This window comes from Vanessa tameamea, chromosome 5, assembly GCF_037043105.1.
Source record: "Vanessa tameamea isolate UH-Manoa-2023 chromosome 5, ilVanTame1 primary haplotype, whole genome shotgun sequence".
In the NCBI taxonomy this organism is placed as follows: domain Eukaryota; kingdom Metazoa; phylum Arthropoda; class Insecta; order Lepidoptera; family Nymphalidae; genus Vanessa; species Vanessa tameamea.
The window spans coordinates 2,587,237-2,603,565 of record NC_087313.1 but is presented as its reverse complement, the minus strand read 5'-3'; the positions used below and the strand labels follow the sequence as shown (position 1 = coordinate 2,603,565).

Genomic DNA, 16,329 nt, shown 5'->3' with positions numbered 1-16,329 from the left:
ATATAATTTTGGGGTGCTATAGAATATAATATGAAGCTTAGTTGAGATTGGTATACGTTGACCAAAATAATACCGCTTTCATGTTAGATAGATTACGCTATAAAAGGTAAAATTTTATCGAAGAAAAACTGTTTTTTGTTTTTGTTTATGATACACATAGGTGGAGCAAATGAGCTAAATTATAGCGGTCACCACTGCCCATAGACAATGGCGCTGTAAGAAATATTAACCATTCCATACATCGCCAATGCGCCACCAACTTTGGGAACTACGATCCCTTTTATCACTGGCTCACTCATCCTTCAGACCGGCATGCAACTGAAGAGTGGGGTAGCCCTACCACCTACAAGTAAATTTTCTACAAATTGAAATATTATACAGTTTGTTTTATTTTAATATAATTTACGTATAGCCAACCAGTAGCAAAAAATGTCTTTTTCCAATTTCTTTATATTTTGTCCTCCAGACTGATTTCGGTATGACAATCGACATTCTCAGAAAAAGAGAGAGTATCCTTATATACAAGACGTGTTATACTTACAGTGCACACACGCGTGCACTTTCTGTTCCCTCCCTCTCGTAATCCAGCGGGACAACAAACCCGACACGACCGAAAATAATTCAGGCGCAGAACCAAAGACTTTACTTTCGTTCCACGAGAGTGTACACTGCCAATATCCGGGCTGCTACGAGAATTTCTGGCCCGAGTTAGGGTTTAAATCCTGGACCTCGGGATTTTACAGCCACTAGATTAGAGCTAGTCAAGGTTAGGTATATACATTAGTAATATCCAAGGTACGCGATAGGTGCACGTAGCTAGGGTGCTATGTCCCTAGCGCCTGTAATTACTCGGGCTCAGTCACCCTTCGCACCGGAACATTGCACAGCCTGCATTGTTACTTACGAAAGAGAAAAAAATTGCGATGAGCGAACTTTTATTTTTTATAATTATGTTCTCTAAAGAAAATGTAAACACCGTTCATAGTTTTTATATACAATATCTAAAGAGAGTTGAATTTTATATTTGACTAGCGACGTGACCCGGCTTCGTACGTGTGCAATTTATTAATAAAGAATGGTAATATTATATCTTTAAAATTTATACCATATAGCACTCAGGAATAGTGTAGCTTTCTAATTTAAAATAGGATCAATAGTTCGGTAGATTACTATATATGACAAATAAATTTGACCTCTTTATAATATTAGTTTAGTTATAACGCCTGACATATAATATTTAGAACGTCATTGGTTTATTTTTTGTCATATTTTTATATTTTAATGAATTTTGGTGATAAAATATTATTAATTTTTTGTTTTAATTGTACGAAAACTATGTTATTTACATATAATGAATTACAAATATTTCAAAGAAAATAATAACTAAAAATATTATTTAGTTAAAAAAGAATGTGAAATTTAAAAATCCTATATTTCGTGAGCAACTATGAACGTTTGTACCTATATTTTCTTTAGAGAACATAATTATAAAAATAATATTTCGCTCATCGCAAAAGTATTCTTTCAAAGCCTATCCATAGTAAAAAAAAAACGATGCGTGATGTAGGCTCAATTCCTGATTTGCAGTTCCAATTTTAAAACCTTAAAAGTACGTATCTTTCATTGACATTACTTTATTGCCTCATAATTGTGTACTGAACATCGGCTTAGGTCAATTGAAAACGCTCTTGCGAATATTTGACACACATAAAACTACACAGTCGCATTGCTAACGGGATTGCTGGATCGCAGGCAATACGTCAGATAGCCGCAATCTTTATGACCGTCGATTACTGTCACCGTACCCATAGTGGCAAATGTGTCCAACTGTGTGTCTGTATGCAATCATAGAATTCGAATCCTAGATTAGGTTTATATAAGTTATTGAGTTTTTCTATCAAGAAAAAAGTTTTAACGGAGTTTTGAATTTATTTGTACAATAACATTACTTAGTACTTATTTTTTAGTTTTGCTACGAGTCCGTAAAGTTCTGATCTACCATATTGATTTATTTTCATTTCAGAACTTCAGAGATTGTCTGGACGAGATTTCTAATTAGTATAAGTGCGCCTTTGTCTACTTTTTTTTTAAATTAACTTTACTTGGTGACAGGGCGTTGTGCCCGTCTGAGTAGGTACCACATACTCGGCAGATATTCTATCGACAAACAGCGATACTTGTTATTGCCGCGTTTCGGTTTGAATGGTGAGTGAGCTAGTCTAATTATATGATTATTCGTGATATTTACGACAACTACAACAAATTAGCATTTCCTTTGCATACAAGTACTTCGTCACCTTACATCTTATCAGGGTGTTACCTTGTGTAACTGTGTACGTAAGTATTAATATATACTTTAACAAAGCAAAATTCAATTAACCTTAAACCTGCGGAATTTTTGTCCGTTTTTACCTAACTAATGTAATAATTGGTGAGATAGTAACGCTTATAAACGCCTCCGTTTTTTTTTAATCAAATCTTAAATCATAATTAGCTTTCTTGATTCGATTAAAAAAAATTGCCTGGCGGTTCGTTAGATTGTAGGTGTGGTTGGTTTATTAAACAAAATATTGATATGCGTTGACAAAAAAGTGCTTGTTTGTTCTAAGTTTGTTTTATTACAAATAAATAAATGACAATAGTGATTAGTTTTTATTACGTGTGAGAAAAACTTAAAAAAAAAAAAGAGAATATATAAAAAATATCAATAAAATGAGTGTAATATATATGAAAATTTTTTTTAATGTCTTTCATAAAACAAAGTGATCGTTTATTCTGTGGTCTTTAAGGATACCTATACTTTCGAAATCAAATAAATATAATTTTGTTTATTATTCGTCAAAATATTGACGACAAAGAAAGAAATGTTAAATATTTCTAAGTTGGTGAAATCGACGGATGTCGAGCGATATCTTTGAAAAGCGTCCAAATTTACATTCACACGTGCATCTTTATTTTCGATGAAAGATAGAAAGCAGATGCTCACTTCACTTTGAGTTCGCTTAGCGCAGTCACTGCACTAAAAAAATTCAACGTTTCAAGGATATTTATTGATTTATATCTTTTAATTTATTCGAAATAGGTAGACTGACAAATAGTCCACTCCCTCCATATACATTGGCGCTCTTAGAAATATTGACTATTCCTTACGCCAACGCGCTACCAAGCTCGGGAGCTAAGATGTCATATCCCTTGTGCATGAAGTTACACTAATTAACTAATCCTTTAAGCTAGAACACAAGAATACTATGTTAATATAATATGTTTCGCAGAATATCTGATGAGTATGGGTGGTACCAACGCAGACTTATCATTTAATAAATTTAAAACTTATTATGAAAAATAATAATATCCGTATTAATATAGATTATAAATAATCATGGTGTTAGCATTTGTTGTTGGTAGGATATGTAAATTGAATTGTATTTTATCAACATATATTTAATAATTGGGGGCAAAGAGAAATTTACTTAGTATCTTAACGGTCTCGGTAGAATTGACATTCGGAACCGGTGGTAGCTTTACATTATTTTTATCATGTAAAATTACGATTCAAAAGTGTTTTCAAGACTACTTGAATGAAGTATCTACATTTTGATAGGGTTTGTTATCACATACAATCACTGACTATATTAGTATACAAGACAATCGAGGACTTTTACGAATACAATCTACTTGAAAAGATAAATATCTAATTCCAAGGGCGGCCTTTGTAATCGGCATTTCCTTACTTATTCAGTTAATACTTAAATTGAGATATTAATTATTCGCAAATGTTATTTTTTTTTATACACATTGAAAACTTAAAAATAATATCTTTCATTGCGTTTGCAAAGAAAACTATAAAATGATTGTTATTTATCATGCAATTTTGTTGCATGCATGTGCATAAAACAATATTATATTAAACTGTATTCATTAATAATTATAAAAATGACGAAAAATATTTATAGATCAGTGAATAATATTTTATAGATATGTGAATCACTAAAATCGTTACACAATCGGCGAATATATCGCGTTACATTCACAAAAAAACAACTGAAATGATAACCTTATTTTTATAAGTCACCTAATGAAACAACATATTTTTTGTTTGTTATTTGTACGCTTATGTTAACAGTAGGTATAGAGTGTATATATACTAATATTATAAACGCTAAAGTCACTCTGTCTATGTGTTTGTTGCTCTTCCGCTGCCAATCCGTTGAACCGAATTAGTTTGCAGCAAAGTTAAAACCCAAGGAAGGTCATAGGCTACTTTTTATATCTACCTAAAACCTGACCACCGACTCCTTAAACGCATGCGAAGCCGCAGGCGACAACTAGTTTGATATAAAAGCATGACAATTATCGAGAAAAATATTTTAATCTTACAATAAAAATATAATCTCGAACAAATATATTAAATAAATACAAAATTTTAAATACATTAAACTTTATTAATACGTTGCCTTTTGTGCTGTCGTTTTATTCTATATTTCCAACAGAACACAGTACAAAATACCAAAGCAAAAAAGTAGTCTCTTTAATGGTTTCACAATAGACCGTTTTTTTCTGGACTGGCCAGCGGCAGACATATTAGTACTAAATAATGATTCATCTACACCAGTTGAGCAAACTTAGAAATGACGCATATTTAAGTCACACCTATACACACTGAGGTATAATTTATAACTATTCCAATTATTATAATAAAAACAGGAAAAAAAAATTACCGTCTTACTAATATTATAAATGCGAAAGGGACTCTAATCTGTCTGTTGCTCTTATGAAGCAAGCCTGAACTCCAAGAAAGGACATTTTTCATGCCTTACACTTAACGCCCAACCACTAACAAGCGAACCAAGCCGCGGATGACAACTAGTTCAGTAATGCCTACTTAAGTAATACTCTTATTTAAATAAATGTTGGTAATTATTGAATATGAAATACTATACACTTCATAATTTTCCTGTTTCTTTATTTTAGTTTTGCAAGGGGAACACGATACAGTGGTCACCTAGTAGCAGACTTCATACATAATACATAAGTTTAGCTTCCCGCTGCTACGCTAGTAATTGCCGCAGAACGGGCCCCGGGCGCCTGGCCAAACAAGGACCGAATGTTTACACATGACGACACGATTAACAAGACAATTTGGAGGACGTTTACAATATACGATAAGATAATTCGGTTTGTAAAAAACTAGTATTAAATGTTTGCAAAAAGAGCAGTCGATGTTTACTGTTTTGGTCATCCCACGAACAAATGATTTAGTCAAATTAAAATGTTGTTTATGACGAGCTGTTTTTTACTTTTTACACGGCGACAGATTAAAATAATGAGTTACCTTATTGAGATTTTTTATGTAATAGGTAGGCGGACGGGCAAATATAAAAACAAGTGATGGTACCAACGCCCATAGACATTGACGCTGTAAGAAATAATAACCATTCCTTACGTCACAAAAATGCGCCACCAACCTTAGGAGCTAAGATGTTATAATATATATTATGTAGTTACACTGGCTCACTCATCCTTTAAGCCGGAACACAACAATACTATGTATTGTGTTTGGCGGTATAACATTTGATGAGTGGGTGGTACCTACCCAGACTTGCACAACGCCCTGCCACCAAGTAAGGCTGGCAGTAGCGAAGTGGATTTGATTTTAATTTAATATTGATTCATGTTTCATTACATACATAAAGTAACTGGCGCTAAACGGGTTTTCTACCGCCAAATAGGAATATATTTCTATTGATTTTTTACTTATATTCTATGTGTCTGTAACACTCATAAAATCGTGATCTAAATGCTTTACTAGTGACATTGCGAGTTTAACATTTTTTCAATCGTTTTTATTCAAAAAATGCAATAACTTCAGTGTATGATTGGCGCGTATTTATTACAGATAAATAATAAATAAACTGAAAAATTTCTTGCTGTCGTATTATATAATATGCCATTGACAAAAAAAAAATGATAAAAATAGTCTTTTGAAACGAAAAGGAAGTGCTATACAGCACTTAAAATAACTTGTTTTCCGATAATGATTACCAAGAAAAAAAGGTTTAATAATTATTTTTATTTTTGTTATAATTCAGTATGAGGTTCTTCACCAGTTTTCTTATCGAATGCATCGACATCGTGTCGCCGAGCTCAAGAGGAACTAATTGAGGGGAACGGGACACCATATTCCCAATAAGGTTTGATTACTTACAACCAGAACGAAAGTTATGCCGCCAGTGAGAAAACTTTGTCATTACATTAATTGACCGGACACAATCATGATAATATTTGTCGTGCCCTACCAACTATAAAGGTTAAGGGAGGTCTAGTCAGCTTTGGTGAATTTTGTTTTTTTTTTCTTCAGGTAACTGAAGTAATTGAGTCTAATATGTTCGTTTTGAAGTGGAAATACTTTGGGCAGTAAGATTTGAGACGGAATAACATGGGTGGTTAGAGATTGAACAAAGGAAAATTCAGCATATAAAACGCATTGTTGTAAATTACATAGTAACAACAAATACCGTTTATTCCGATTGTTGCTTATAAACGACACATTTGTAATAATACAATTTTTTTTTTATTAGGAGTCACATCATTTCTATTTATACGGGTTATCTCATCGGGATTCACAGCACAAAAGCAACACGTTTAAAATAAGATGTGACGCATTCGAATGTACCCTAAAGTCATTCTTTAAGTTTCCATATGCAAAAAATATAATATTTTTTATTGACTTTATGCCAATTATTTTTTGCTATAAGAAAATGCTATGCTTCTTTTTCAATTAAATCTGTTTCAAGATCGACAGACATTTCAGACAGATTTCTAAACTTTTATTGATCGATTGTCAATAAAGCTATTTCGTAAAAAAACTCGAAATTCCTACGAGTTCTTATGTGAGAATTCGATGGAGAAATGTCAGAAAATAATTATGATGAGAGCTTCGTTGAGAAACGAGCGGAAAAGTATGGATATATTTAGTGGGTATGAATCCATAACCCGGTTTCGCCACCCAGGGGCTCGAGTCCCTACCTTAAGGTTACTATTACGAGAAAGAAAAAAACAAAAGAACAATCGTGGTAGATTAATATCTAAAACAACTAAAGTGGTGATTACACCACTGTTTCAGTTCAAGAGACAAATAAGTTAGAATGATTACTAATTACAAGGTTTTTAATGCAATAACATTGTAAGCAATGGATTTAACTTTAGAGTCAATTTCCATAAACGTAGATAACTAAAAATGTATTAATCCTCTTGCTGAATTAAATTAGCAAAAAAAAAAATTGTCAGTAAAAAGAGGTGTGTCATATATATACAGCCTTTTTTGTTCCAAAATCTTGATTTTTCTTTTATTAACTCTAAATGATGCTTTGTATAATGACAGTGTCAATAACGCGTGAGTTCTTAATCAACGTGAGAATTTCAATTTGAGGGAGATCTGACGAATGTTTCGAAAGTGGACGATTCAATATTGAATGTTAGAATGACCGATTTGATGTTATTGATTTTCTTGGTATAAGTTGTTATCATAAATGTGTTTTTCTCAAAGAGTTTATTCGGTTTTGGTGCGTCAAGCATTTTACAAAATAATTTCAATAAAGTTGGCGACATGCACACAAAGAAGAATCTTTGCTGCTTTAATGCTGGTGTATCGTCCACAGACATTGGTATTGTAAGAAACATTAACCATAGTCTACATAGCCCATATGATCGCCGTCAACTTTTGGAATTAAGTGTGATGCCCTTCTGTCTGAAGTCTCTTCAAACCGGAACACGAAAATAGTAGGTAAGTATTGTTGTTTAGCGGATATAATTAAATTCAAGACATATATTGATATATTTTATCTATTTTATTACTTAGGGCATAATTCCATAATGTTGTGTTATTAACACATATCTAACGTAGTGCGCGCTCAAATTAATCTCATTATTTAAAATTAGATTTTTTTTTTTTTAATTTATTCCGTTGCGGTGAGAAAGAAGTCCAAATTTGCAAAATAAACTTTAGTTCGTATTATAAAAATAATAATATTAGTGTGGATTTCCAACGACGGTATATTAAGTCACAATTCAACAATAAATTCAACAAACGTTGCTAGTTTAACTGATAAGTTAGTATTATCTTTGTTAAGGCAGGTCGCCTTTAGCATCGACTTCTTTGATACAGCTTTATACGGAGTAAAGAGGCCATTAGTTATAACAAGGAATGCCGTTTGCATGACTTCATACCATTTATTTGTTAAGGAATAGCGTTGTCGATACTATTTGTATTAAAGCACTGATTTCTCGAATATTTTTAATATAAATATTACTATATAGACGGAAATAAATATTTGTTGTTTTTAGTAACAGCTTGTCAACTTCCCACTGCTGGGATCTACCTCGATTGATTGATGAGTTGAAGCTGTCACTTCTGATATGATTTGTAGGGTTCGTCTACACCTAATACTGTTATGTATTTATTACATAGAAAAACATCACAGATAAAACGGATATCCAGCCAAGAAGATACCGGATAATACGTCAATATCCGGCCGGATACCGTTTAGTGGGTAAACACTGCTGCTAGCTGACCAACAAATAAGGGTCGCTCGCAATCTCAATCGATTCTGTGTTGAGCAGATACAGTCAATCAATTGTTACACATACATACATATGTGATAAAATTCAACAATATAGTTGGCAAATTTTTGGAAAAAAAAACGTATAATTTGGTTTGAATATTGATTCCAGGAAGAGGATAAGGCTGAGGAACTACAGCGACTCGAATTCAGCTTTATATAAAGTCCTTACTGTAGGGTAAATCGTCATTGGTTTTCAGTTCTATAACAATCATATTAATTAATTTATTTTATAAATATTATTGATTTTTTGGTATAATCAAAGTCCAAACGCGATTGAGCTGTTGGTTTTATTTATTTGGATAACCAGTAATCGTGACACAGAAATAGTTAAACAAACAAACTAAAATACAATTAAAATAGGTTTGTAATAGGGAGACTTACTCTAGGGATAACCGTTAATAATACCTAAATATAATTATACGTAAATATTGGGCATATACGACTTACGGCTTTATCTATATTTTTTTTAGTGGGTTAGTTAAACAATGCTGTGTTCTTCTTTCGAATTTCAAAGCAATGATGATAGAAAGAGATGAATCAAATTTTAACTACTCCCTCTAAACAACGTTTATAATAAAGACCGGGTATAGGTCTGTTCACTCACGGTGAACGTTAAATTATCGTGCATTAACAAACTTAATCTAATTTGCAATTTTTTGTTGCTGTTTTTATTAATCTCACTTGTCATTAATAGTCATCTCACGCATACTAAGACATCTTGTAACCACGAGCGTCACTCATACTAAGGCATGCCCATAATAATTTGTCTAGGAGGGGCGTACCTTCATGAGTGAATGGATTTATGCATGTTCAAGAAGAGCCAGAATGAGTATAATCTATTCCAACCACAAGAGGAGACCAAATAAACAACATTTGACAGCAAATTCAGGCGATATCATTGGAGAGCTTAAACAATCTATGATATTCACTATGGATTTCCGAAAAATGGCGTATTGAACGTCGACGAAACTGTTATCGGAATTTCGGAAGTAAAATTAAAGTGAAAATAAGTGGTTAAGTATAACAGTGTTGTATCATAAATAAAGATATATTAATCTTAACTCAGCACAATATAGCTGAGTTATTAACAAATTACATGAAATACGCAAATCTAAGGTTTGTTTATCTTTTTTCCTACTTCCATTGGAACAGATTATACATATATCATATAGATATTTAATTCAATTATTCCATCGTTAATTATTCGTTCGTATATTCATTTATGATCTATATTATGTTCCAGTTTGAAAGGTTAATGAGCAAGTTTAATTACAATATAACTATTATTTATTATGTTCCGTTGTGAACTGATTTCAATGATACTTTTTTTAGAGAAGCTCGATTACAGGTCAATGGTGGACCCCATGTATTTTTTTTAATTATTTTATATATTAACCAACTTATAATTAGGCCCCTAATTCTTTTGTTTTTTTTTTATATAAATATCTATATATATGTATGTACCTATGTTCCCTGAGAATAAAAGTAAATGTCACCGTTTAGATTTCGCACTTAGGCTTTACCAAACAAATTATATTTTATTTGGTGGGCAACATTCAATATACGCAATTGATTTTGCATGAAAGTAAAATATTTTTAATCGCAGCAAGACGCCAGTGGTAGTGGCCGCATAAGTACAGTTTTCTCGCGATAACCCGCGAGCGGTCACGCGTCTATTTATAAGCGTCGACCACTCACTCTTTAATATTAATATTAATGTTTGTTGAACTTCTTACGAAATATTAAACAAGACACAACGTACGTACTTGTTTTAAAACGGCAAGAGAACGCGTCCTTATTGTACGTACTTTGAGTGCAAATTAAAATGATTCTTTTGAATACAATCGTTGCTATTTTGTGTGCGGGGATGGCACAATGGAATATAACTGAAGTTAGCAGGTTCGAATCTTAACAAGCACAAATTAATTGATTATATGTATGTTATGAAATCGTCAGGAAACGTGCATGTGTGGGATGCAATTCTGTCAAACATTAATGTATGTCAACCCGCACTTGAAAAATCTTCTCCTTTAGAAGGGACCAGCTCTCAGTCCAGCAGTGGGCGCATTTAACCTACTTGTTACCCGAAAGATTGTTTTTACTTTCACTCAACGTCTTGATTAATTCTCGTATTATATTCGTCAAGTCGGTTTTGACGAAGGTTAATTCAATCGCTGCGATTGTATTTTTTACTATATGCGGAATATTGCTAAGATTTACGTAAAAACTTCCAAGATTATTTCGATCCCTTGATTTAGTTATATTTACTGGACTCTTAGTCGAAAAACAAAGCAGTCATTTTAATACAATTTTAAAATGTTTCAATTCAACAGAATTTTATGAATAAGCTTGTTTTTTTTAAATTGTTGGGGTTTCTCGTCAATGCGGAATATTCTTGAATATCCTACGGAGAAGAACCACGAGAAATTAAGTAAATATTTATAAAAAATATATAATAACGGATATAAGCAATCTTGTATTAATTACAGGGAGTTAATTAACTTCGACACGAGACCAGTCGATTCCATACATTTTTATCAGAAATATTTCAGTCGAAGGTTTAAATTACGTATTAAAAAATCATACATGTGTTTGACGTAGAGTTGAAGCATGAAAATACTGATGGCATGTCAAGTAGAAATTGCAGTATTGTGTATATTGTGTATATATTTTAATGGGCACTATGCTTGATTATTTTACTATTTAAATAATTATATTGAAACCCTAAAATTAAAACGAAAAATTATCGATTTATCTACGTATGAGACAATGTATCAAATGTTTGTAAAAAATTATATAAGTATATTTGTATGTTTGTAGTCGTTGAACGCTTATAAACTGGAACTAAGCCGATTTCCTTAATAATCCTTTCACGATTTAAAAGCTACTTCATACAGAAGTAACAAATTTTGTTTCAGGAAATAAAGGAGTTGTTAACTGTTGAGAACTGCTTTATCGGTGTGTGCGTATATATATTTATGTATATATTCTTGTAGTCACAAACTGAATTCGTCGCGGACGAAGCCGTAGGCACATTAATATCAAATCATATTATTAGTTTACTATAATAAAATTATTTAATTATAAGGGTATAACTAATGCTAAGTTAGATCTTGTCGAGATAATGTCTTAGAATATTGTATCTCGTGGGCGGAATTGATATAATGAGAAAACATTCCCTAACAAGTTGAAATAGTTCAGACAGCATTTCAAAATGCAACTTCTGTTTATTAAACTGAAATAGAAATACGATCTATTTTCATTTAAGTACCTATTTGCTTATGGATTTATTCAACTGCCTTATTGGTGTAATAGCGCCGGTCTTTTAAGTCAAAAAAATCTGCAAACTGGAGTTTGGCAGTTCGTTTAGATTCCTTTGCCTAGGATAAGAAGTCTGTTAAAAATGTTTAAACTTACCATCAAAACGCTTGGCTCTATTTGATAAAATGTCGGCCAACTTGCTTAGTTCGCTCCGAAGAGCACCTTCGAGCTGCGAGCGGGCTTGTTGCGTGAGTCGTGAGCGCGCGCCCGCGCCGCAACATCCCTTGTTGAGACACAGTTCGCCGGCATCTAAAACGATACAACATTTAAAAATTAAATTAAGAACATTACTCATAAGGTTTTGAGAATGGATGTGGATGGATATAGAGGTAGGGGACGACCCAAGAAACGATGGATGGATTGTGTGAAAGACGATATGGTTAGAAAAAATGTTACTTGTGGGATGACGTCCGACAGAGAAGTATGGAAGAAGAAGACCTGCTGCGCCGACCCGAAGTAAAATTGGGATAAGGGCAGGAGGATGATGACTCATTACATAGAAGGTATAAAAAACAAATTGTTCAAATAGGCTGGATATTGGTATATATGGTCAAGTATTTACAAAAAAACAAAACTCGCTAAGCTGACTTGCTCTGAGTTCTTTATTCAAAATGATTACATATCATTATATTATCATATCATAATGAACTAGGCAACATGGCGGCAATTTTAGTAAGAAATGATCACTTTATCGAAATCGATTCTAAACGTTATCGTTGCGGTTCGGTCGAATTTGGATCGCAATAGTAGCGGGAACGTATCTTAATCGTTATATGTTAATAGAATTCGCTCCCAGTTTCTTTCTTTATTTTTTATAGAAAAGTAATATTTTCTGCGATCATATACATTCGTTTAACTTTCACGGCCTATATAAATGGTGTCTTAGAAAGGCAAGTTCGCCCAGTATGGACGAGATTTATGCCTACAAGACATGTATTCGCCGACACCCGGATACCTTTTACTGTTAAATTTAAGTTGAAGAGCTATATTTTATCAATAAAAGGCAACAAATATAAAAAGATAATTTAAACAGCGCTTTACGCTTTTAGATGTAATTGGCTTGGAATTTTATACTTAGCGTAATAAAATATATATTTTATATGCAAGGTAGTTGCTATTCGCAAGTCATTTGTAGTTGTATTGTAGTAAATTCAAGCCATGTAAAGCGGCTTAATTGGCAAAAATGAGGTAATAACGACCTTTCGTTTGGCAGACTGCTGTGCTGTAACAAACATTCAGGATTTAACACGCGGCTACAATGCGGCTTGGCAACTTGACATTTGTAATCTTCATTATCATCAGTCTGCTTTTAAATTACTTTTTACGTAAGGCTTGCAATTACTTTATATTTTATTCACATCTTAAAATAACGGCTGTAAAGTCAAGTATTGTATGATATCAATTGTTTAATGAACGCAATGAGATACGTGTATGCAATTTATATTAAATTAATACAAAATAAAGTAAAATAAACCTTTTTTTTACTTGGACTTCGTGGGAAACTTGGTTGGAAAGAAGTTGTTTAATTGACAGACACAATGAAATTAATTGCCGAGTAAATATAAACAATAAATAAATAAGCGTGAATCATATAATTTAAAACCAAATACAATAGAAAAAGAGAGGGAAGGCAAGGTCGTCTGGTATATCCTCTGTATAGATTTTATATCTGCCAGTACTCTACTGCTAGCCACGTAAAAGAACTTCGTTCCAGTCATTAATTTATCTCTTATATCAAACACATTCAAATCATATTGTTTAATATATTGGTAATTGTTACATTTGTCTGAATTGTTTTGTTTCTTCGCTTAAAATATATAAAATCGTCACAAAATGTCGATAACTAATTTATGTGACTTCAAGTATTGTGCCATATTGTCGTCTTGTTCGCTCCCCGGGTAACGTAATGCAATAAAACCCCCTCGGACGGATGTTTAAACTTATTTGGGACCTGAAGGTCGCACCCTCATGATTAGAGCCCCATCGATCTGCGCTACACATCTATAAATATACATCTCTTTCGATTACCCTGGAGAATGGAGATTATGTTCGGTTAGACATCTCGTGTACATCGTACCTACTGACGGAATGACACTCTCTACATAGTATAAAACTGTACGCTTAGATCTTTTAAACTACCCGACAGATTTCAATGGTCATTCCATCAATTAACAGAATGTTAGTGTGAGTTCTATACGTATAATACATGAATATTATAGTAAAAAAAAGTCAATTACAACTTTCCTAGCCCAAAAAAAAGAATTTTTCTTTTTATGTTCGAACTTCAATCTAAAAGTTGTAGCTGTGTATAGGTTTATATAACTCTGTGAAGTCGGTATAGATAGCTAGTATATTTATATACCTGTATAACCTGAGACAAGCTGTATATTTCTCATATTGAAGTTATACGTAATAACTACAAGACTAATATTGAGAAAATCTTAAGAAATAGCTTAAGCTTTAATATTAAAGATTTTAAAAATTCAATCAATGTAAATGTTACTGCAAGTTACGAGCAGATTTTCGAACCATTTGAGAAAATAAGACACAATTTATTCATGTATATTAAATCTGCAGAATCGACTTTCATTTTCATTACTCAAACCGTCGTGTCGTGACTCCGGAGAGCGACATTTAATATAACATATTCAGTAATATAAAGCAATATGTATTTAGATTTGGTATTTACTAAAATTTGAAAACACAATTAACATCTACACTCTACAGCATGTTACAAACAATACTATCTTAATTGAAGTAAATCGATTTGAATTTCGGAAGCGTTATTGTATACCGAGTCGTGCTTTCTGTCAGCGACGTGGGATAAACTGGGATCCAATTTGCATTTTGTTGGAAGGAATTTAATTGCTATGTCGAAGCAATAACGTCGAATATGTATTGTATAATAACTAAGTGGGGTCAGTCTCAATTAAATTTTTGGTATAAGTCATGACGGTTTCGCGTATTTATTAAAATTAATCAAATTAACAAGTATGTTTCATGATACAACAACTAAACACGACTTAGAACTTAATCATGAAATGTCAATATTTTGATGTGTGAATACGAGCGTAATTTTTTATACTTTTTGAAATATACTAAAGCAAGGCGGACGAGCAAATGGGCCACCTTATTAGTGATTAGGGCCATTGATATTTGCGTCGTAAAAAATATTAACCATCCCTTATATCTTGGAAACGACGCTATTACGTCCCTTGTACCTGTAGGTACACTGGCTTACTCGTGCTTCCAAGAGGAACATAAGAATACAATTTAGCGGTACAATATGTGATTAGTGGGTGGTACCTACCCCGACTACTTGCACAAACTTGCACACACTTGCACACTTTACTTTTTATTTATGATCGAAGTTTTTTTAGTATATAATTGTGTTTAACTAGTAGCCAAATGTTATAAGAATGCAGTTATAGTACTTCAAAATGAACTATATTAGAAATATCGTTCTTTCCAAAGAAATGCATACAATCCAGTAGATATTACAGAAGTGGTACTGCGTCAGAGTATCATTAAAAATATCATAAATATAAAATTGTTACACCCTATATTGAAGATTTGCTTTTATTGTTCACAAAGAACTTTTTACCTACTCAAAAAGGGTACTAAGTAGGTAACGCGATTATGTTTATCTCTGCATATAATAAATTACAGGTATTTAAACAAAAATAAATAGTATAATTATAATTTAAAAAAATACAAATGTACGAAAAATACAAAAACAGAAATAAATTTATCGTTTTTTGTATTGTTCTCAATATAAAAATGTTCGGATATTTAAATGCATATTTCAACTTACGCCAATCCCCAACACGAGGGATGCATCAGGGGCGATGGCGCACTATGACATTCGTAGCCACAGGCTTTTGATATTTTAATATTTACCGGATTTGACGAAGGGCCGTGACGAATCCGAGGGGTTTGATCTCGCGTTTACGATCATACGGATTGCTTTTTAAATGTTCTCGACTATTGCTATAATGTTTATAGTTTTATTTCATTTCAGCCAACAACTTGTTGTGTGATTGCTTGCCTTTCATAATATATTATTTTAATTCGTGGGTCATCTTAAATTTGTAACTGGTTTTAGAACAAATTAAACTTTTATACCTCACCTTAGTTGAGTAATAATGATGATATTCCTTCGTCAATTGTACATTAATGTTATTTTTTTATAAGCCTATTTAAGGACGATATAAAAAGGAGGCATTCGATTCAGTTAAAACAAAAAAAAAAACAATTTAATGTGTTGTCACAAATTAAAAGATTACAAAATCATTCCACACTTAAAATGACTTGTCTAAATAATATAATAAGAAGAATCGTATTATACCACTATATAGGAGCTCACATCGAAACTCACTCGTGAATT

At 32.5% G+C, this 16,329-nt stretch overlaps 1 protein-coding gene across 2 annotated transcripts in view; it reads right to left on the bottom strand.

Moving 5' to 3' along the window:
• The window catches only part of LOC113392798 (uncharacterized), a 71,782-nt gene that overhangs the window by 17,982 nt on the left and 37,471 nt on the right, over window positions 1-16,329 (bottom strand). For both annotated transcript variants that reach the window (XM_026629389.2, XM_064220776.1), the window contains exon 2: window positions 12,039-12,191. In XM_026629389.2, the coding sequence (XP_026485174.2) occupies window positions 12,039-12,191 (153 nt within the window). The remainder of the gene's footprint in view (window positions 1-12,038; window positions 12,192-16,329) is intronic.